The sequence below is a fragment of the Pygocentrus nattereri genome, chromosome 13 (assembly GCF_015220715.1).
Source record: "Pygocentrus nattereri isolate fPygNat1 chromosome 13, fPygNat1.pri, whole genome shotgun sequence".
NCBI classification, from domain to species: domain Eukaryota; kingdom Metazoa; phylum Chordata; class Actinopteri; order Characiformes; family Serrasalmidae; genus Pygocentrus; species Pygocentrus nattereri.
Window position 1 is genome coordinate 35,306,156 of NC_051223.1, and position 21,460 is coordinate 35,327,615.

At 41.1% G+C, this 21,460-nt stretch overlaps 1 protein-coding gene across 4 annotated transcripts in view; it reads left to right on the forward strand.

The window, feature by feature from the left end:
* rgs7b (regulator of G protein signaling 7b) overlaps window positions 1-21,460 on the forward strand; it is a 200,659-nt gene that overhangs the window by 141,961 nt on the left and 37,238 nt on the right. For all 4 annotated transcript variants that reach the window (XR_005131336.1, XR_005131337.1, XM_037544257.1 and 1 more), the window contains exons 6-9: window positions 1,742-1,793; window positions 14,716-14,780; window positions 15,142-15,218; window positions 17,271-17,352. Coding sequence is in view for 2 of the 4 variants with exons in the window: in XM_037544257.1 (XP_037400154.1) it covers window positions 1,742-1,793; window positions 14,716-14,780; window positions 15,142-15,218; window positions 17,271-17,352 (276 nt within the window). In the remaining 2 variants the exon portion in view is untranslated. The remainder of the gene's footprint in view (window positions 1-1,741; window positions 1,794-14,715; window positions 14,781-15,141; window positions 15,219-17,270; window positions 17,353-21,460) is intronic.

Consider the following 21,460-nt stretch of genomic DNA (forward strand, 5'->3'; position numbering starts at 1 on the left):
TTTATGGATTAGGACTGATCTTAAACCTGTTTTAAACCCTATTAGGACAGATTAAGTAGAACTGTTTTTAAGTAAACAAATTAAGTAAACCTGTTTTTAAACTCTATTAGGACAAGTTAAATTAGAACTGTTTATGGATTAGGACTGTTGTTAAACCTGTTTTTAAACCCTGTTAGGACAAATTAGGACTGTTTATGAATTAAGACTGTTCTTAAACCTGTTTTTAAACCCTGTTAGGACAAATTAGGACTGTTTATGGATTAGGACTGTTGTTAAACCTGTTTTTAAACCCTGTTAGGACAAATTAGGACTGTTTATGAATTAAGACTGTTCTTAAACCTGTTTTTAAACCCTGTTAGGACAAATTAGGACTGTTTATGGATTAGGACTGTTGTTAAACCTGTTTTTAAACCCTGTTAGGACAAATTAGGACTGTTTTTAAACCTACATAATGTTATAAGAGGGTTTCGGGGTTAAAAATAGTATGCAAGGCAAGTGTAGGATGTGGGCCCTTTAAATGAAACGTAGACATTGTTCTGGTTGTAACTGATCACTGATGATTGATGTGGTCATCAAACACCTCTATCACACACCTCTGCGTCTCACTCTGAGTAACGCATGGACGCATTTTCATTCATTTTTTTGTCTGAGCCCGTCCCATTCAGCTGAGATTAGAGCTTGCTGCCTGTCTGCTCAATTAATAATGTGATTATTTCCTTTAAGTTTATGAGAAGGACGTCTGGGATTATTGATGACTGAGGTCATCATCTTTTTCCCTAGTAAAGGTGTTGCCAAAACAGCATTGCACTCTACGCATAACCAAATCTACAAAAACGTCGATTTTACCTTTAGCTGTTTACTGTATGTCCAAAGGTTTGTAGACAACCTGCTCTTCTAGCGTTTCTTCCGAAATGAAGGGTATAAGTAGGGAGTTTGTCCCCCTTTGCTGCAGTAACAGCCTCTATTCTTTTGGGAAGGGTTTACACTAGATGCTGGGACATTGCTGTGAGGATTTGATTGCATTCAGCCACAAGAGCATTAGTGAGGTCAGGTACCAATGTTGGATGATCACTTCTGGATCACTCCAGCTCATCCATCACTCCAGAGAATGCAGTTCCACAATGCTGAGGGCTTTATACCCTTCTGATGCTGATGTTTGGCTTTGGGCATGGTGACCTTAGGCTCATGTGCGTCTATTCCAGAGCATCTCGTTCTATTAGTCAATGCTTGTCTATGGAGATTATATAAGCTGTATGCGTGCAATTGAACACCTGTGTCAGCAATAGGTGCACAATAAGGTAGTTGAATTCATTAATTAGAGGCTGTCTGGAAACATTTGGACATGCATATATTACATAAATATGAAGTCCGTCATTAATTATAGGTACATAATGCATTACATTTACATTCTACTGTATATCAACAGGTTTTAATCTGCAGTATATTTCCAGTTGTTTTCCACAAGCGTGGATTTAAAATTTATAATCTGCATTTTCAACAAAATTTGTCGGCTTGTTTTAATGAGCTAACAGTTAGAAGTTGTTAAACGAATGTATGAATGTATGAATGAAAGTTTTCTTATGGTCCACTCATCATGAAATTGTTACATAATGTAAAGAACAGTGTTCTTTATGATGTAGAAGAACAAAAATCGATAAAAAATGGAAATGCATGTATTTTTTGGACAGTGATATGTGTAGCATCACTAATTGGTTGTACTTTCTCTTTCATTTTCCTGCAGACTCCATACTTTTGGCCATCAAACTGCTGGGAACCAGAAAACACAGACTATGGTGAGCGCTCAGTACACACAGTAAATTATTAAAAAGTATTTCAGTAGTTTAAGCGCTGAAATTAGAGTGTTTGATCATGAATTTAAATGTCCTGTTTCAGTGCTCTCGATTGAATTTAAATGGTGTGGTTGGTAACACCTCTGGTGTCCACATTGAAGACAAGGGTTAGATTCCCTGTCAGGGCTCTATGCTATACCAATAAGAGTCCTCGGGCAAGTTTCTGAATATTTACAGTGTTTTCAAATTAATTTATTTTATTCTCTGCATTTTGGAATTAAAGTAAAATGTAGTCTATTTTCAGCATCTAGAATGAAGTTAAAGTTATATTCACAAATACATTCAGTATAATCACTCTAAAATAAATTGAAATTTAAATTCACTCTACTGAGAGTGTTCTGGAATGAATTAAAAGTCTGTACAGTGTTACCAAATTCATTTAGACAGGCAGGCAGACAGACATACACTATATTGCCAAAAGTATTCGCTCATACTCACATATTCACATGCATATGAACTTGAGTTACATCTCATTCTTAATCCATAAGGTTTAATATGATGTCAGCCTACCCTTTGCAGCTATAACAGCTTCTGGGAAGGCTTTCCACAAGGTTTAGGAGTGTGTTTATTTTTGACCGTTCTTCCAGAAGCGCGTTTGTGAGGTCAGACACTGATGTTGGATGAGAAGGCCTGGATCACAGTCTCCACTCTAATTCATCCCAAAGGACCTGCTTTGTGCACTGATGCATAGTCATGTTGGAACAGGAAGCTGCCGAAAACAAACTGTCCCCACAAAGTTGGGAGCATGAAATTGTCCAAAATCTCTTGGTGCTGAAGCTTTAAGAGTTCCTTTCACTTTCTTGGGCCGAGCCCAACTCCTGAAAAACAACCCCACACCATGATCCCCCCTCCACCAAACTTTACACTTGGCACAATGCAGTCAGACAAGTACCGTCTCCTGGCAACCGCCAAACCCAGACTCATTCATCAGATTTCCAGATGGAGAAGCGTGATTGGTCACTCCAGAAAACACGTCTCCACTGCTCTAGAGTCCAGTTGCGGCGCTTTACACCACTGCATTCAACGCTTTGCAATGAGCTTGGTGATGTAAGGCTTGGATGCAGCTGCTCAGCCATGGAAACCCATTCCATGAAGCTCTCTACGCTGTTCTTCAGCTAATCTGAAGGCCACATGAAGTTTGGAGGTCTGTAGTGATTGACTCTGCAGAGGGTTGGCAACCTCTGTGCACTATGCCCCTCAGCATCCACTGACCCCACTCTGTCATTTTACGTGGCCGACCACTTCGTGGCTGAGTTGCTGTCGTTCCCAATCACTTCCACTTTGTTATAATCCCACTGACAGTTGACTGTGGAATATTTAGTAGTGAGGAAATTTCACGACTGGACTTGTTGCACAGGTGGCGTCCGATCACGGTACCACGCTGGAATTCACTGAGCTCCTGAGAGCGACCCATTCTTTCACTAATGTCTGTAGAAGCAGTCTGCAGGCCTAGGGGCTCGGCTTTATACACCTGTGGCCATGGAAGTGATTGGAACACCTGAAATTCAATGATTTGGATGGGCGAGTGAAAACTTTTGGCAATATAGTTTAGATAGATAGACAGATAGAACTTTATTGATCCTCTAGGGGAGTTGCAGAATTTTCATACACTATTTACACTGATCCAGAAATAAGTTAAATATGCTGTATTTACAGTCTTCCAGAATCAATTTAAATGTCCTGTAATTACAGTGTTGCAGAATCCATTTTAATGCACTCTATTGCATGTGAATTTAAAGTGACTGTACTCGCAGTGTTGTGGAATGAATTTAAATGTGCTCACAATTTCCCACAATGAGTTAAAAGTTACTCACAGTAAGCTATTCACAGTGATCAGAAATTCATTTGAATTTACTGAATGTACAGTGTTCCAGATTAATAGCGGGGCCGATTACTGATGTGTCACTTTTTTGTTGAGCACATTATTTTAGGGGCATGCATACAGTATTTCATGAATGCATGGATGCACAAATAAACACTCACATGTACACATGCATGCGCACACACGCACCTGTGCATACACACACACACACGCATGCACATTAAAGGGTTCTCTTTCCGTCACTAGCCCACACACTGTAAGGATAAATAAAACCCGATGAGAGTAAAACAGCAACATATAAAGCTGCATTTCCTCTAGAGAGATACTGATGTAACTTGCTGTAATCTCTCTCTCTCTCTCTCTCTCTCTCTCTCTCTCTCTCTCTCTCTCTCTCTCTCTCTCTCTGCGTTTCAAATCTCCTAAAATGTGTATAATCGCTTTAAAGTAAAAAAATTTCTTGTGACGTTTATCCAGCCCTGTTTTGAAAATGACACTGTGGAATGTGGAAATGATGTTAATATTTGAATGAAGCAAATTCAGTGCATCACTTCTCTTGGTGTACTTTTGCTCCCTGTCATGCTTTGTTCTCTGCAAATGTGCCTTATACTCTGTAACTGGCTACTCTTGTCCTGCAGCTTGGAGACAGAGACCAAATCGATGAACACTGTGTACATGGTGTAAGAGCATGAGCTGGTCAGAGCAGACAGACATGTCTGGGGTCATAAGTATCAGTATTCTCAGAATGTAGGTCCTGAAACAATGTTTGTCCTCTGTATCTTAAGGCATCTTAAGTTGCAAGCAGCATTATTTTCAAAAGTCTTTATTATTGATATTGATCTGGCTATATAAAATAACATTGTCTTACCAACATTTGCATCTTTGCATCATTTTTATTGTCATTGAATATTTTTTCCAGCTGACACTACAGCCGTCCAAAAGAGCACATCACTGCATGTTTGAAGCCAAAAAAGCATTGTGACACTCCAAAATGCTAGTGGGCTCGTCTTCAGGTCTGGAGTGAAGAGCCAGACTAACCCGATCAAATTTCCCTACACTCTCAGAAAGAAAGGCATGAAACAGTAACTGGGCAGTACCCCTGTTGTCACTGTGGTGGTATCCTCAGAGGTACTTTTCAGTACATTATTTCAGGGACCATAACTGAACCATAATCCACTCAAATAATATTTTCTAAGCTGTACTGACTCCACACACCCCGTCTCATCTCCAGGCTTTTTATTTTATTGTTCTGTTTTAAAACATTCGGTTATGAAAAGGTACAGATATGTACTTTATACCCGAAACAAACTTATTTAACGTTCACAATTGGACTTTAAAACAACAGTTGTACCTTTGAGGGAACATTAACATTGTTTGTACCTTGATGAATGAAAAATGTACCTGCACAGAACTTTTATTTCTAACACTGTATGATCAATGGACACAATAAATAATGTACCTTGCCTGGGAGAGGGATACAGGGCCTACCCCTGGAGCCAGGCCTGGGAGTAGTGTGCAACTGGTGGCCAGGCAGCCCAATAATGCAGCCAGGTTAAGCCTGACAAGGAAACATGGGGGGACCATGTGGGTCCACCACTCACAAGGTTCCGTGTGGAGGACCGGTGCAGTGCATTACAGGCAGTGGGAGATGGCAGGGAAGTCCTTTGCGGCATGGAGCCCTGCAGCATAAACTGACTCTTGGCATGTGGAACATAACCTCACTAACGGAGAAGGAGCCAAAAACAAGCTGGACTAAGTTTTTGGTGGGGACAGTCATCTGGGATTCTCTGCTTTCCCTATTGCAACTGTGACCCTAGCTGGATCAAGTGGTTTAAGAAGATGAATGATTGAATGAATTTAATGAAGTAATGAATGAACCAATTAATTAGTTAATTAATTAAACATTTTATTTTGGTCATTTGTGGCTCAGGTGATTGACAGGATGGAAAAACTGTTTATTACAGTTTTCCTCAGTTGCCTGAACACAATCCATAATGGTGTTTTCTTTATTGTTCCCTTGATGATGTTCCAAAAGCATTTATGATTGATGCTACAGATACAGTGACATGAAAAAAGTATAATCCCTGTGGAATGACCAGGTTTTGGTCATAAAACATGATCTTTATCAAAGCCACAAATATCGACAAACAATGTATATTACAAACAATGTCCATCCATCCATCCATCCATCCATTATCTTCCGCTTGTCCGGGGTTCGGGTCGCGGGGGCAGCATCCTAAGCAATGAAGCCCAGACCTCCCTTTCCCCAGCCACTTCCACCAGCTCTCCAAGGGGGATTCCGAGGCGCTCCCAGGCCAGCTGGGCGATATAGTCGCGCCAGCGTGTCCTGGGTCTTCCCCGGGGTCTCCTCCCAGGTGGACTCGCCTGTGACACCTCCCGAGGGAGGCGTCCAGGAGGCATCCTAACCAGATGCCCGAACCACCTCAGCTGGCTCCTCTCGACGTGAAGAAGCAGCGGCTCTACTCCGAGTCCCTCCCGGATGACTGAACTTCTCACCCTATCTCTAAGGGAGAGTCCAGACACCCTGCGGAGGAAACTCATTTCGGCCGCTTGTATTCGCGATCTTATTCTTTCGGTCATTACCCAAAGCTCATGACCATAGGTGAGGGTGGGAACGTAGATCGACCGGTAAATCGAGAGCCTTGCCTTATGGCTCAGCTCTTTCTTTACCACAACAGACCGGTAAAGAGCCCGCATCACTGCTGACCCAGCACCAATCCGCCTGTCAATCTCCCGCTCCCTTGTACCATCACTCGTGAACAAGACCCCGAGATACTTGAACTCCTCCACTTGAGGCAAGAGCCTATCCCCAACCCAGAGAGGGCTCTCCACCCTTTTCCGCCTGAGAACCATGGTCTCAGATTTAGAGGTACTGATTCTCATCCCAGCCGCTTCACACTCGGCTGCAAACCGATCCAGCGAAAGCTGAAGTTTGCGGCCTGATGTCCCCAATAGGACCACATCATCTGCAAACAGCAGTGATGTGACCCTGAGGTCACCAAACCGGACACCCTCCGTCCCTTGACTGCGCCTAGAAATTCTATCCATAAAAATTATGAATAGAATCGGTGACAAAGGGCAGCCCTGACGGAGTCCAACTCTCACTGGGAACGAGTCTGACTTACTGCCGGCCATGCGAACCAAACTCCAGCTTTGTTTGTACAGGGCCTGAATGGCTCGTAGCAAAGAGCCATGTACCCCGTACTCCCGAAGCACCTCCCACAGAATACCCCGGGGAACACAGTCGAATGCCTTCTCCAGATCCACAAAGCACATGTGGACTGGTTGGGCAAACTCCCATGAACCCTCCAGAATCCTGGAGAGGGTGAAGAGTTGGTCCAGTGTTCCACGACCAGGGCGGAACCCGCACTGTTCCTCCTGGATCCGAGGTTCGACTATAAGCCGGACTCTCTTCTCCAGTACCCCTGCATAGACCTTGCCAGGGAGGCTGAGGAGTGTGATTCCCCTGTAGTTGGAACACACCCTCCGGTCCCCTTTTTTAAAAAGAGGCACCACCACCCCAGTCTGCCAATCCAGTGGCACCGCCCCCGATGACCACGCAATGTTGAAAAGGCGTGTCAGCCAAGATAGCCCCACAACATCCAGAGCCTTGAGGAACTCAGGGCGGATCTCATCCACCCCTGGAGCCTTGCCACCAAGGAGCTTCTTAACTACCTTAGCGACTTCGGCCTCAGTAATGGACAAGCCTATTCCCATGTCCCCAGACTCAGCCTCCTCACTGGAGAACGTGTCGGTGGGATTGAGAAGGTCCTCAAAGTATTCCTTCCACCGCCCAATGACGTCTTCAGTCGAAGTCAGCAGCACACCATCTCCACTATATACAGTGCTAGTGGCACACTGCTTTCCCCTTCTGAGTCGCCTGACGGTTTGCCAGAATCTTTTCGGAGCCGACTTAAAGTCAGTTTCCAAGGCCTCACCAAACTCCTCCCATACACGGGTTTTTGCCTTGGCAACAACTGAAGCCGCAGATCGCTTGGCCTGTGGATACCTGCCAGCTGCCTCTGGTGTCCCACAGGCCAACCATGCCCGGTAGGACTCCTTCTTCAGCTTGACGGCATCTCTCACCTGGGGTGTCCACCACCAGGTTCGAGGATTACCGCCCCGACAGGCACCAACTACCTTACGGCCACAGCTACAGTCAGCCGCTTCAGCAATGGAGGAACGGAACATGGCCCATTCTGAGTCAATGTCCCCCACCTCCCCCGATATCTGGTGAAAGTTCTGACGGAGGTGTGAGTTGAAGATCAATCTGACAGGTTCTTCTGCTAGACGTTCCCAGCAAACCCTCACTATGCATTTGGGCTTGCCTGGTCTGACCGGCATCTTCCCCCACCACCTGATCCAACTCACCACCAGGTGGTGATCAGTTGACAGCTCAGCTCCTCTCTTTACCCGAGTGTCCAAAACACATGGCCGCAAGTCCGATGACACGACTACAAAGTCGATCATTGAACTGCGGCCTAGGGTGTCCTGGTGCCATGTGCACTTATGGACATCCTTGTGTTCAAACATGGTGTTCGTGATGGACAAACTGTGGTTTGCGCAGAAGTCCAAAAACTGAACACCACTCGGGTTCAGATCAGAGAGGCCATTCCTCCCAATCACACCCCTCCAGGTCTCACTGTCATTGCCCACGTGAGCGTTGAAGTCCCCCAGTAGGACAATAGAGTCTCCAGGAGGAGCACTTTCAAGCACCCTTCCCAAGGACTCTAAGAAGGCTGGGTACTCTGAACTGCTGTTCGGTGCATAAGCACAGACAACAGTCAGGACCTGTTCCCCAACCCGAAGGTGTAGGGAAGCTACCCTCTCGTCCACCGGAGAAAACCCCAACATACAGGCACCGAGTCGAGGGGCTATGAGAAAGCCCACACCTGCCCGCCGCCTCTCACCATGGGCAACTCCAGAAAAGAATAAAGTCCAGCCCCTCTCAAGGAGATTGGACCAAGAGCCCAAGCTGTGTGTTGAGGTGAGCCCGACTATATCTAGCCGGTATCTCTCAACCTCGCGCACCAACTCAGGCTCCTTCCCCGCCAGTGAGGTAACGTTCCAAGTTCCAAAAGCCAGTTTCAGCAACCGAGGATCAGAACGCCAAGGCCCACGCCTTCGGACACTGCCCGATCCACAACGCACCGAACCCCTACTACTGCCCCTCCCATTGGTGGTGGGTCGATGGGAGGGGGGACTCATGTAACTCCTTCGGGCTGTGCCCGGCCGGGCACCATGAGTAAATGCCCGGCCACCAGACGCTCGCTGGCGAGCCCCTCCCCCAGGCCTGGCTCCAGGGTGGGGCCCCAGTAACCCTGTTCCGGGCAGGGTACACAAGTCCTGTTTTTCTGTCTTCATAGGGGTTATTATGGATCACACTTTGTCTGACCTGTCACCTAGGACCAGTTTGCCATGGGAGACCCTACCAGGAGCTTTTGCTCCAGACAACATAGCTCCTAAGATCATTCAAGCACGCAAACCCCTCCACCACGATAAGGTGGTGATCCAAAGAGAGGTACAAACAATGTAAAAAATAATAATATTAAATTAATTTGTATCTGTGCACATCAGTTAAACACTCACAGTGCTGGTGGAAAAGGAAGTGAATCCTTCGATGTTATACCTGGTCAAACCTTTTGGCAGCAATACCCTCAACCCTCCGGGGTCCACGAACTCACCCACACGTTAAATTCTATCTTTGTGATAATACAATTCAAACATTTCCTGAATCTGTAGAGTTACACTTTCCATTCCATACCATCACGAGATTCTATGTGAGTCATATCCAGAGTTATGAGGCTATGAAGAGGGGCTGAGACACATGTCATCTACCTCTCATACATTTTGTATGAAACCGACCAACGGACGCTCAAGAAATCACTAAGCACTGATCCATCAAGCTGGAATCCCTTCATTCTTCATTCAGTCCACACTGGAGACAAATGTAAAATGGCCTGTAACGGGTTTACAGCTGCTGAAGAGGTTTTGGAAGGTAGTGATGAAGATAACAGAGCATTTGGATTTGAAACATATGAGTATTATGTTATGTGCAAGATCCTTTAAATGACAATTTAAGAAGATATGCACAAATCCAGAAAATGCCCTCAGACCCCAGAGGGTTAGAGATGCCCCTCCAGTTGCTTTTAAGACATTTAAGACGAACATTGGACATTTTTTCTTTGCATAACTGCTTCAGCTCAGCCATATTCTTTGGATGTCTGGTGTGAACGGCTATCTTGAGTCTATTCCTTCACACCTCTGTTGGGTTAAGGTCTTGGTTCTGACTGGGCCACTCCAAATGGTGGATTTTTATTTTTCTGAAGGCATTATGTGATAGATTGATGGTTAGGGTCATTGTCTTTAGATTTTTAGGTTAAAGTAAAATAAAGCTCTGCTGATCATTCTAACACAGTTTTAATAAATTATTCACTCTTTAACCCTGAGGGTTGGCGGGCAGACTGCTGTACACCATAACAACACACATAACAATCTCGCCTAGCTAGTCACTAACGCATTGGCAAACAGAAAGATTAAGAACATCAATCATTTGGAGATGATTTGACTTATTTCCATTTATAATCACTCCAGCTGGTTTCCTGATATGTCAGGAAGCTGAAGTCAGATTCTCGTTCACCAGCTTCTTGTTCAAATTTTCACGTTCCACCTTAAGTGATGCAACAGTCGGCTACAAAGTTAGCTACACTCTGGTGCCTCAAGCACTATTTATGATGGAACAGGAAAATTCTAACAAGAAGCTGGCAAAGGAGAAGCAACTTAATTAAGCCTTGTAAAAACGTTGAACGGTGAGAGACATTTTAGAAGAAATTATACTTTTACAGAAAAGTTTCCTGCCAGAGATACGAGAAAAGCAGCTCTAGCTCAACTAAAGCATAGAGTAAAGTAAGCCTGCATTTTCAGCTTATATTTACAGCCAACATGGTGAAATATTACTTCAATAAAATGAACATGAAATGTCGTCATTAAATCATCTCCATTTTTAGACAGCCGAAGGGTTTTGTTGCAAAATGCATTTAAGGTTGCTGAAGAATTTTCATTTTTTCCCATGATATTGGTTGTTGGGAGTAGGCTTTACACAGGCAATATGAATGCTATATTGTTATCAATGCCACATTTATTAGAGAAATGTACATATGTTATCCATTACAAATGGATATAGAGCCTTTTTTTATGAAACCCTTCAGGTTGTCTGACTGTGGACTGATGAATAGCTAAACTTTTTACTTTTTAACTCTTTCTAGCTTCATGCAAATCAACAGTAATTGTTTTTTAGGTCTTCTGAGATCTTTTTTGCAAGGCATGGTTTACATCAGTGGCCGCTTCTTGTCAGTCGCAAACTCAAAATGTTTGAGTGTTTTTATAAGTCATAGTAGCTCCAACCCACACCTCCAATCTCATTTAATCGATTGCCCTCCTGACTCCAATTAGCTTTTGTTGACGTCATTAGCCTAGGGGCTCATGTCCCTTTTCCAGCCTGCACTGTGAATGTTTGAATGATGCATTCACTGTGAGAACAATGCATTATTTATATAAACTTCATAAATATTCATAAATATTTAGATGAAGACCAGAGCATGTTTTAGGACAACAATGCCAAATGGTTCACTTACTTATTCTTGGTGTTATAATTTAAAAAGCTTACTCAACTGGTCTTGACAGTTTTACTTTATTTTACTTTATTTTTAATGTTAAAAAAAAAAGAGTGGCTGAGCTCTTGCAGGTTCTAACAGGGATGTATCAGGGAGAACTGAGACAGTCTACAGTACTATGCTCCTTGTACACTAATAACTGCATTTAATCAGTGTTTCAAAAAGATAATATAATTGTGTTCTAGTGTTACTGTACTGCTCATGCTACCCACAACAACTCACTACTAGTTGACTGCATTTCTTTAACTGATCACTGAACAACCACAAAATACAGGTGTCAATTTAATCCTGTTCACCTTTCACTGTTCTATATGTCCGTGTTGTGTGTACCTGCTGTAAATAACTATAGAATGTGCCAAAGTGTAAAACTATGTCTCAATGCAATGTAATGTAAACCCACCACACAAAACAAGCAGAAATATTTCATCTAAAATATCCAGAAGCAAACATGTTGTTTTACATATTCTTTTCCTGATAGAAGAACATTGAACAAGAGCATTGTTCCACATGATGATAGAGCCTTGTCCTTGCTTATCTTTTGCTCAATAACAGTATTAACCCTTGTGTGTTGTAGATGTGTAGATGTTTTTGTTACTCACTGGTCTGATGGACCCACTATAACACATACAGCCATAAAAGGTGGGGAAAAATACCAGCTGTTTAAAATATCATGTGTCCTGTGTAGGGTTCTCCTTTAGCAGCTATAGCCATTCAGCAGCCTGTCCACGTTGTCCACCCTCACACCAACACACACATACACACACACACACACACACACACACACACACTAACAATAGGCCATGTAGGAGGTGAACAGAGTGAAGACACTGAAAATGTTATTTTATCCCATTTTTTTTTTTGAATGAATGAATGGAAATGGAAAAAGAAGTTGAATTCTTTTTTCTTTTTCTTTTTTTTTGTGGGGGGCCAGGGTTGGGGGGTCTTTGGGGTGTGCAATAAATTGCATTGAAACACATGCTTATAGTTTCTCTGGCAGAATCTATTGTCTGAATTTTCTCAATTGTCATTGTGCATACCAGCTTTTTATAATGATAGCTGTACCTGTTAAAAAAAGAATATATATGTGAATTGATGTAAAGAAATGAGGGAAAGTAGTGAGAAAGTGTTGACATTTGTAAATGAAGCTTCTGCTTTGTTCAGAAAGTGACAGACTGAGTGACCCTGGTTTGGTAAATGTGTTTTGGCAATGAGGAATAACTGTAATGCTGCGTGAAGTTGATCAGAGCAACCACTCGAATAACGTCTGACCAGCAGCAGTGCTGTGGTCAGAAACTGATGAGAGGGATAGTGGGGGGCTGATGAATTGTGCAGGAACAGATGGGCTACAGTCTGTAATTGTTCATTTGGCTGGTCAGTCCTTTTCCAGGAACATATGAATGAGTGCTTTTGTTGAAGAATGGTCTACATTAGAGACACAATGTCCATAAATCACGGATCATTATGGTCTGACATTACATCGTGTTATATTGTTTTGGAGTTTCTCATGGCCGTGTGAAAATAGGGTTCTCTGATGTCTGATGTAGTGTGTTGTGTTTGTCTTCTATCCTGGCTCAGTTTCAGGTGGATATTTTCTGTTTCATTACAGCAGAAGGCTATTGCTGAACAGAGAATACATTTGGGCTTTTTACCTCTCTGTCTCGCCGTAATCAACAAATTTTCATCACTGAACTTCTGACCTACTCTCTTTTATTCATTCTGTCCCAGATTGTTGTGGCCATCAATCAAATATTTGTACAGTTTCAGAGTTGGCATGTCACAGGATCCAAGTACTTGGAATACATATTCAGAATGCAGAAATGAAGTGTCTACAGTTCATGTTTTCAAAAGGCAGTTTTCAGAATCCCGTTTCCTTTCAAGTTTTTGCGACAATATTTTTACAAAATTGACCCACTAAAGTAAAAAAGACCCCTTTAACCTTCACACTGTGTTCAGTAAACATGCTTCTCAGACAGAAACTGCACTGAGGTTCCTGGTAAAACCTGAGTAGACTGATGAATCACTATGAGTATTCAGTCATTTATCTCAGTGTTACTGAGCTTATTCCATTCTACCCCAGGAGGCACAGAGAATTCTCTAGATTCCTTGAGTCTTTTGATATTTTGCACCAATTTAAATAGAAAACAATGAGAAAATATATGAATTAAAATAAAGTACCTAAAATAATGAAAATAAGACAATGATAGCAAAGAAAACAGTGTCAGGCAGAGTGGAGGTGGTTAGAAAGTAAAAGTTTAAAATGACTGACTGACCCAGCGAGCCGAGCTTTAGTGTATCCTGTAGTGAGTTCCAGCTCACTGGTGCTGTAACTAAAGGCAGTTTTTCCCAGTTCAGTAAAAACTCTCTGTACCTGGCATGTGATCCAACCACTGGAGTCCAATAATTACCATTATATACAGACATCATTGAAGTTTTATATATATATATATATATATATATATATGCAGGCATATGGCCAGAGAGTGTTGTGTGTATATAGCACATTGTCAGTTGTCAGAACTGGACAACTAGGTGCATCCTATCAGAGTAAAGTGGGCATGGAGGGGGAGGAGATTGTGTTACAAGGACACTTGGACTTTTTTTTTTATTTTATCAGATGTTTATGAATTCTAGGGAATGTTATTTCAAAATACAGTATGATGATGACAAAAATTTAACCACAGACCTGAAAATCGTATCATACCTGAAAATATGTGTATCATTACACTATTACACAGTAGAATATTCTTCTTATTAACGGAGATATAAAACATACTACTGAAGAAAATGAATAACAGTGGTTGGGAGCACACATGTGGCTTGGAGCAGTCATGGGCTGGGGCAGTCATGGGCTTGGAGCAGTCATGGGCTGGGGCAGTCATGGGCTTGGAGCAGTCATGGGCTGGGGCAGTCATGGGCTTGGAGCAGTCATGGGCTGGGGCAGTCATGGGCTTGGAGCAGTCATGGGCTGGGGCAGTCATGGGCTTGGGGCAGTCATGGGCTGGGGCAGTCATGGGCTTGGAGCAGTCATGGGCTGGGGGCAGTCGTGGGCTGGAGGTTAGGGAACCAGCCTTGTGACCAGAAGGTCACTCGTTTGATTCTCTGAGCTGACAGTATGTGATTGTAGTGCCCTTGAATAAGACACCTAACCCCCAACTGCTCCCCAGGCACGCTGGATAGAGTTGCCTACTGATCCAGGCAAATGTGCTCACTGCCCCTAGTGTGTATGTGGTGTTTCACTGCATGGAGGGATTAAAATGTGGAGGTGAAATTTCCCCGTTGTGGGACTAATAAGTGTCACTTAATGATAATTATTAATAGTAATAAAGTTTTTCTCTCTCTTTCTTTCTCTTAGCTGTTTACCTCTGCAAACGAACAATGCAAAACAAAGCCAGGCTGGAGCTTGCTGACTACGAGGCTGTAAGCATCGTCTCTTTTCCCTGTGTCACTCCTACACTCCCACTTTTCATCACTGTGTGTATTAATGGGCCTACACTCAGAGATAATGTAATGGATTTCTCTTTGTTTATTCCTTTCAGATATTAAAGAGTGCTGCGTGTTGTGAATTCTAATTGTAGCCTTTCTTCTTAGTTGCACTTGTAAGCTGGGGTCTGACTTTGCTGGCAGAAGTTTGGAATACAATATAGGTCTTATTACATATGATTACAAGTGTGGGTAATTACTAGTAAGAGTCTCCTCACTAACAATGCACTATCAAAGTTCAATTAAGAGGGTGTGAGCATGAGCCTGTGTGTGTGTGTGTGTGTGTGTGTGCTTTCAGGAGAGTTTAGCGCGGCTACAGAGGGCTTTTGCACGGAAATGGGAGTTTATATTTATGCAAGCAGAAGCACAAGCTAAGTGAGTATTCATGGCCCAGAGGCGAACGCACTCACACAGTATGGGAGAATTCACAGCAGGGCCACTGCATTGCAGGCACTCAGAATGCAAAACACTGAGGAGCTGAAATATTCTACATATTTCACAGTATAGTCCAACCTTCACAGCTGAAGTGTACATATGAAGATTATAGTACATCAACCCATCACAGGAAAGAGAGCTGTAGGTACAGTACACCTCCATCCGTTAGTACTGTCCAAAAGTCAGACAATAAACTTTCATTTATTTTATTTCTAGTCAATAAGTACAAATTATTTATTCTTTAGTTTCCAGAAAAAATCAGAAAACATTTATTTATTACACTTATATTATTAAATTTAGAAATCATACTGAAGCTTCAACAGCTAAATATTACAGTAATTCCAACCTTTGCGTTTATTGCAGCTTCTATTTTTCCGTTTTTCTGGAGACTCACTTTCCGTTTTTTTTTTAAAGAAATCTGCAGGGACATTTTTCAACACCTTTAAAGTTCAGACTAAGACTTTGCTTGAATTTTCAGCTTCTCACAGTCCAAGTAATCCCAAACACATGCAGGGATTAAGTCACAAATCTTCTTAAATGTGTGTTTTTTCTTAAGTTATGAAAAAAACATTATTCTTAAAATAACTTCTTAAGAGTTCTCTTATTTTCTTTAACTATTTTCTTAAGAATGGTTCTAAGAACAAGTGATACTGTTGAAAATATTATGTTTTTAAATGTTTTCTTAACCTTACAACAGTCTCCACCTGTTTTAGGCTATAAGAGTTGACAAGGTGAACATCTAAATTTATCAGTTCATCTGTTCCTGCCTGTCGTCATCCCTTTCTTTCTGTCATCACCAAACAATTATTGGATTTTCAAAGGAGGAGTTTTTCCCTGTTGGTTGTTTCTTCCACAGCCACCTCTAGTTCTTCTTTGCTATTTTTTAACACTTATTTTGATGTTTTGCTCCATTTTGCTCCTTTGAGTGGATTTACCTAATAATGGAAATAATAGTTAATACAAATTCACAATGTATCATGGGTCATTTATGGCATGGGGTAAAATGCAACATAGCCTACAGAAAACAACGAAGATTTAAGAAAATCTTAAGAATATAATTAATATTAAGGGAATATTTGAGAACTTCTTGCATTTTTTTTGATAGTTGCATTTAAGAATGTTCTTATGAACGTCTTAGTGTTTTGTGTTTCTCTTAAGAACCTTCGCAAGTTTTTTGTGAATCCAGCCCCTGGGCTCTGGGGTGGTCAGTCGATTGTTCAGCTTCTTTGTTTGATGTGTCCGTCTCCTTTGCTCAGTAAGAGCTTCTTGACAGCTACGCATCCTTTCAGACCCACAGCACTGAGTTCTCACAGTGGAAGGATGGACAGAAACACCTGTGGATGTTTTCAGATCTGAAGCAGCTTGATTTTCTCCTCCCTCTCAAAGATGAAAGCTTTAAGTGCTGTTTATCTGAAGGGGACAGTTTGGTGGTCTACCAGGTCTTCTGAGCAGTCCCATCTTTTCTAAATCTTTCAATAATTTTTTTTGACCTTCAGTTTTAGAAGTGCTGTATTTATGTATCTCCTCAGAAAAAATTATAACCTGTGCTTAATGGCCATTTTGACTGGAAATTAAATAAATGAAGGGTGGACTTTTGCACAGAACTGTAGGTTTGACAGTCAAGTATCAGTCAAACAAGCTACACATACTAAACCAAGGAATGTCCAATGTAGTACTAATGGTGGCTACATGTATCTTGCTGCACAGCTTATCTGCCCCCTTCTATCCCATTCATCATTGGTCAGTTTCGGCTTGGTAATGTTTGTGGTGTTGGTACATTTGTGTCGGACTTTTAAATAGTGTCACTGCTAGGATGCGAGTAAAACTGAACTGACCACTGATGAAGGGCTAGAGGGTGACTAACACAAACTGTGCAACAAGAAATAGTCTCCAACTTTACAGCAGCAAGGTGTAGCTTCAGGGTTATTATCACTCCACTGTGCCAGATTGTCTGCCGTCTTTGTTACGTGTCTTTTGTTTTGCTGCACCCAGGGTCGACAAGAAGCGAGACAAAATCGAGCGGAAGATACTGGACAGTCAGGAGCGGGCGTTTTGGGACGTGCACAGACCTGTGGTGAGCTGCTGCTTCATTTCACTTCCAGCTGTTCAGGTCCCATTTCCCTAAAGCACTGCAGTGTTATGATACGATTAGCTGTTCAAAGTGATCCTCTCTCTGCCACCTTATGGTGCTCTTTGAGCTATGATGCTTTTGGGGAACTCTGAATCTATACCAGGTTAACCCCTTTAAGCAGTAGACAGCTATTAAAATTAATATAAATGAATAGAAATTGTCACTTCATTTTGAAAGACCCTAATTGATGACAGATGCTTGAAATGTTAGAAGATTTAGGGCTAGAAATAGGTCTAGTTGCAAAACAGAGCATCTGCTAAGCATCTACAGTTGATTCTCAAAATATTATGCTACCATATAAAATATTCAGTAACTTTCATTGCCTCATTCAAGCTGTATCTGTGTTACCTGAGGAGGTACTGTAATTTGAGAATATCCTTGGAGTGATTTTAATCCAGTATGAATCTGCAGTGGGTAGTTTTACAGTCTGACGGTAATAATTGTGGAGTGATTTTAATCCAGTATGAATCTGCAGTGGGTAGTTTTACAGTCTGACGGTAATAATTGTGGAGTGATTTTAATCCAGTATGAATCTGCAGTGTGTAGTTTTACAGTCTGACGGTAATAATTGTGGAGTGATTTTAATCCAGTATGAATCTGCAGTGTGTGTAGTTTTACAGTCTGACTGTAATAATTGTGGAGTGATTTTAATCCAGTATGAATCTGCAGTGTGTAGTTTTACAGTCTGATGGTAATAATTGTGGAGTGATTTTAATCCAGTATGAATCTGCAGTGTGTAGTTTTACAGTCTGATGGTAATAATTGTGGAGTGATTTTAATCCAGTATGAATCTGCAGCGTGTGTAGATTTACAGTCTGATGGTAATAATTGTGGAGGGATTTTAATCCAGTATGAATCTGCAGTGTGTGTAGTTTTACAGGCTGACTGTAATAATTGTGGAGTGATTTTAATCCAGTATGAATCTGCAGCGTGTGTAGTTTTACAGTCTGATGGTAATAATTGTGGAGTGATTTTAATCCAGTATGAATCTGCAGCGTGTAGTTTTACAGTCTGACTGTAATAATTGTGGAGTGATTTTAATCCAGTATGAATCTGCAGCGTGTGTAGTTTTACAGTCTGATGGTAATAATTGTGGAGTGATTTTAATCCAGTATGAATCTGCAGTGTGTAGTTTTACAGTCTGACGGTAATAATTGTGGAACGATTTTAATCCAGTATGAATCTGCAGTGTGTGTAGTTTTACAGTCTGACTGTAATAATTGTGGAGTGATTTTAATCCAGTATGAATCTGCAGTGTGTGTAGTTTTACAGTCTGACGGTAATAATTGTGGAGTGATTTTAATCCAGTATGAATCTGCAGTGTGTGTAGTTTTACAGTCTGATGGTAATAATTGTGGAGTGATTTTAATCCAGTATGAATCTGCAGTGGGTAGTTTTACAGTCTGACGGTAATAATTGTGGAGTGATTTTAATCCAGTATGAATCTGCAGTGTGTAGTTTTACAGTCTGACGGTAATAATTGTGGAGTGATTTTAATCCAGTATGAATCTGCAGTGTGTGTAGTTTTACAGTCTGACTGTAATAATTGTGGAGTGATTTTAATCCAGTATGAATCTGCAGTGTGTAGTTTTACAGTCTGATGGTAATAATTGTGGAGTGATTTTAATCCAGTATGAATCTGCAGTGTGTAGTTTTACAGTCTGACGGTAATAATTGTGGAGTGATTTTAATCCAGTATGAATCTGCAGTGCGTGTAGTTTTACAGTCTGACTGTAATAATTGTGGAGTGATTTTAATCCAGTATGAATCTGCAGTGTGTAGTTTTACAGTCTGACAGTAATAATTGTGGAGTGATTTTAATCCAGTATGAATCTGCAGCGTGTGTAGATTTACAGTCTGATGGTAATAATTGTGGAGGGATTTTAATCCAGTATGAATCTGCAGTGTGTGTAGTTTTACAGGCTGACTGTAATAATTGTGGAGTGATTTTAATCCAGTATGAATCTGCAGCGTGTGTAGTTTTACAGTCTGATGGTAATAATTGTGGAGTGATTTTAATCCAGTATGAATCTGCAGTGTGTAGTTTTACAGTCTGACTGTAATAATTGTGGAGTGATTTTAATCCAGTATGAATCTGCAGCGTGTGTAGTTTTACAGTCTGATGGTAATAATTGTGGAGTGATTTTAATCCAGTATGAATCTGCAGTGTGTAGTTTTACAGTCTGACGGTAATAATTGTGGAACGATTTTAATCCAGTATGAATCTGCAGTGTGTGTAGTTTTACAGTCTGACTGTAATAATTGTGGAGTGATTTTAATCCAGTATGAATCTGCAGTGTGTGTAGTTTTACAGTCTGACGGTAATAATTGTGGAGTGATTTTAATCCAGTATGAATCTGCAGTGTGTGTAGTTTTACAGTCTGATGGTAATAATTGTGGAGTGATTTTAATCCAGTATGAATCTGCAGTGTGTAGTTTTACAGTCTGATGGTAATAATTGTGGAGTGATTTTAATCCAGTATGAATCTGCAGTGTGTAGTTTTACAGTCTGATGGTAATAATTGTGGAGTGATTTTAATCCAGTATGAATCTGCAGCGTGTGTAGATTTACAGTCTGATGGTAATAATTGTGGAGGGATTTTAATCCAGTATGAATCTGCAGTGTGTGTAGTTTTACAGGCTGACTGTAATAATTGTGGAGTGATTTTAATCCAGTATGAATCTGCAGCGTGTGTAGTTTTACAGTCTGATGGTAATAATTGTGGAGTGATTTTAATCCAGTATGAATCTGCAGCGTGTAGTTTTACAGTCTGACTGTAATAATTGTGGAGTGATTTTAATCCAGTATGAATCTGCAGCGTGTGTAGTTTTACAGTCTGATGGTAATAATTGTGGAGCGATTTTAATCCAGTATGAATCTGCAGTGTGTGTAGTTTTACAGTCTGACTGTAATAATTGTGGAGTGATTTTAATCCAGTATGAATCTGCAGTGTGTGTAGTTTTACAGTCTGACGGTAATAATTGTGGAGTGATTTTAATCCAGTATGAATCTGCAGTGTGTGTAGTTTTACAGTCTGATGGTAATAATTGTGGAGTGATTTTAATCCAGTATGAATCTGCAGTGTGTAGTTTTACAGTCTGACGGTAATAATTGTGGAGCGATTTTAATCCAGTATGAATATGTAGTGTGTAGTTTTACAGTCTGATGGTAATAATTGTGGAGTGATTTTAATCCAGTATGAATCTGCAGTGTGTAGTTTTACAGTCTGACGGTAATAATTGTGGAGTGATTTTAATCCAGTATGAATCTGCAGTTTGTGTAGTTTTACAGTCTGATGGTAATAATTGTAGAGTGATTTTAATCCAGTATGAATCTGCAGTGTGTAGTTTTACAGTCTGATGGTAATAATTGTGGAGCGATTTTAATCCAGTATGAATCTGCAGTGTGTAGTTTTACAGTCTGACGGTAATAATTGTGGAGTGATTTTAATCCAGTATGAATCTGCAGTGTGTAGTTTTACAGTCTGACGGTAATAATTGTGGAGTGATTTTAATCCAGTATGAATCTGCAGTGTGTAGTTTTACAGTCTGACGGTAATAATTGTGGAGTGATTTTAATCCAGTATGAATCTGCAGTGTGTAGTTTTACAGTCTGACGGTAATAATTGTGGAGCGATTTTAATCCAGTATGAATCTGCAGTTTGTAGTTTTACAGTCTGACGGTAATAATTGTGGAGTGATTTTAATCCAGTATGAATCTGCAGTGTGTAGTTTTACAGTCTGACTGTAATAAGTGTGGAGTTTTTTTAATCCAGTATAAATCTGCAGTGTGTGTATTTTTACAGTCTGACGGTAATAATTGTGGAGCGATTTTAATCCAGTATGAATCTGCAGTGTGTAGTTTTACAGTCTGACGGTAATAATTGTGGAGTGATTTTAATCCAGTATGAATCTGCAGTGTGTAGTTTTACAGTCTGACGGTAATAATTGTGGAGTGATTTTAATCCAGTATGAATCTGCAGTGTGTAGTTTTACATTCTGACTGTAATAATTGTGGAGTGATTTTAATCCAGTATGAATCTGCAGTGTG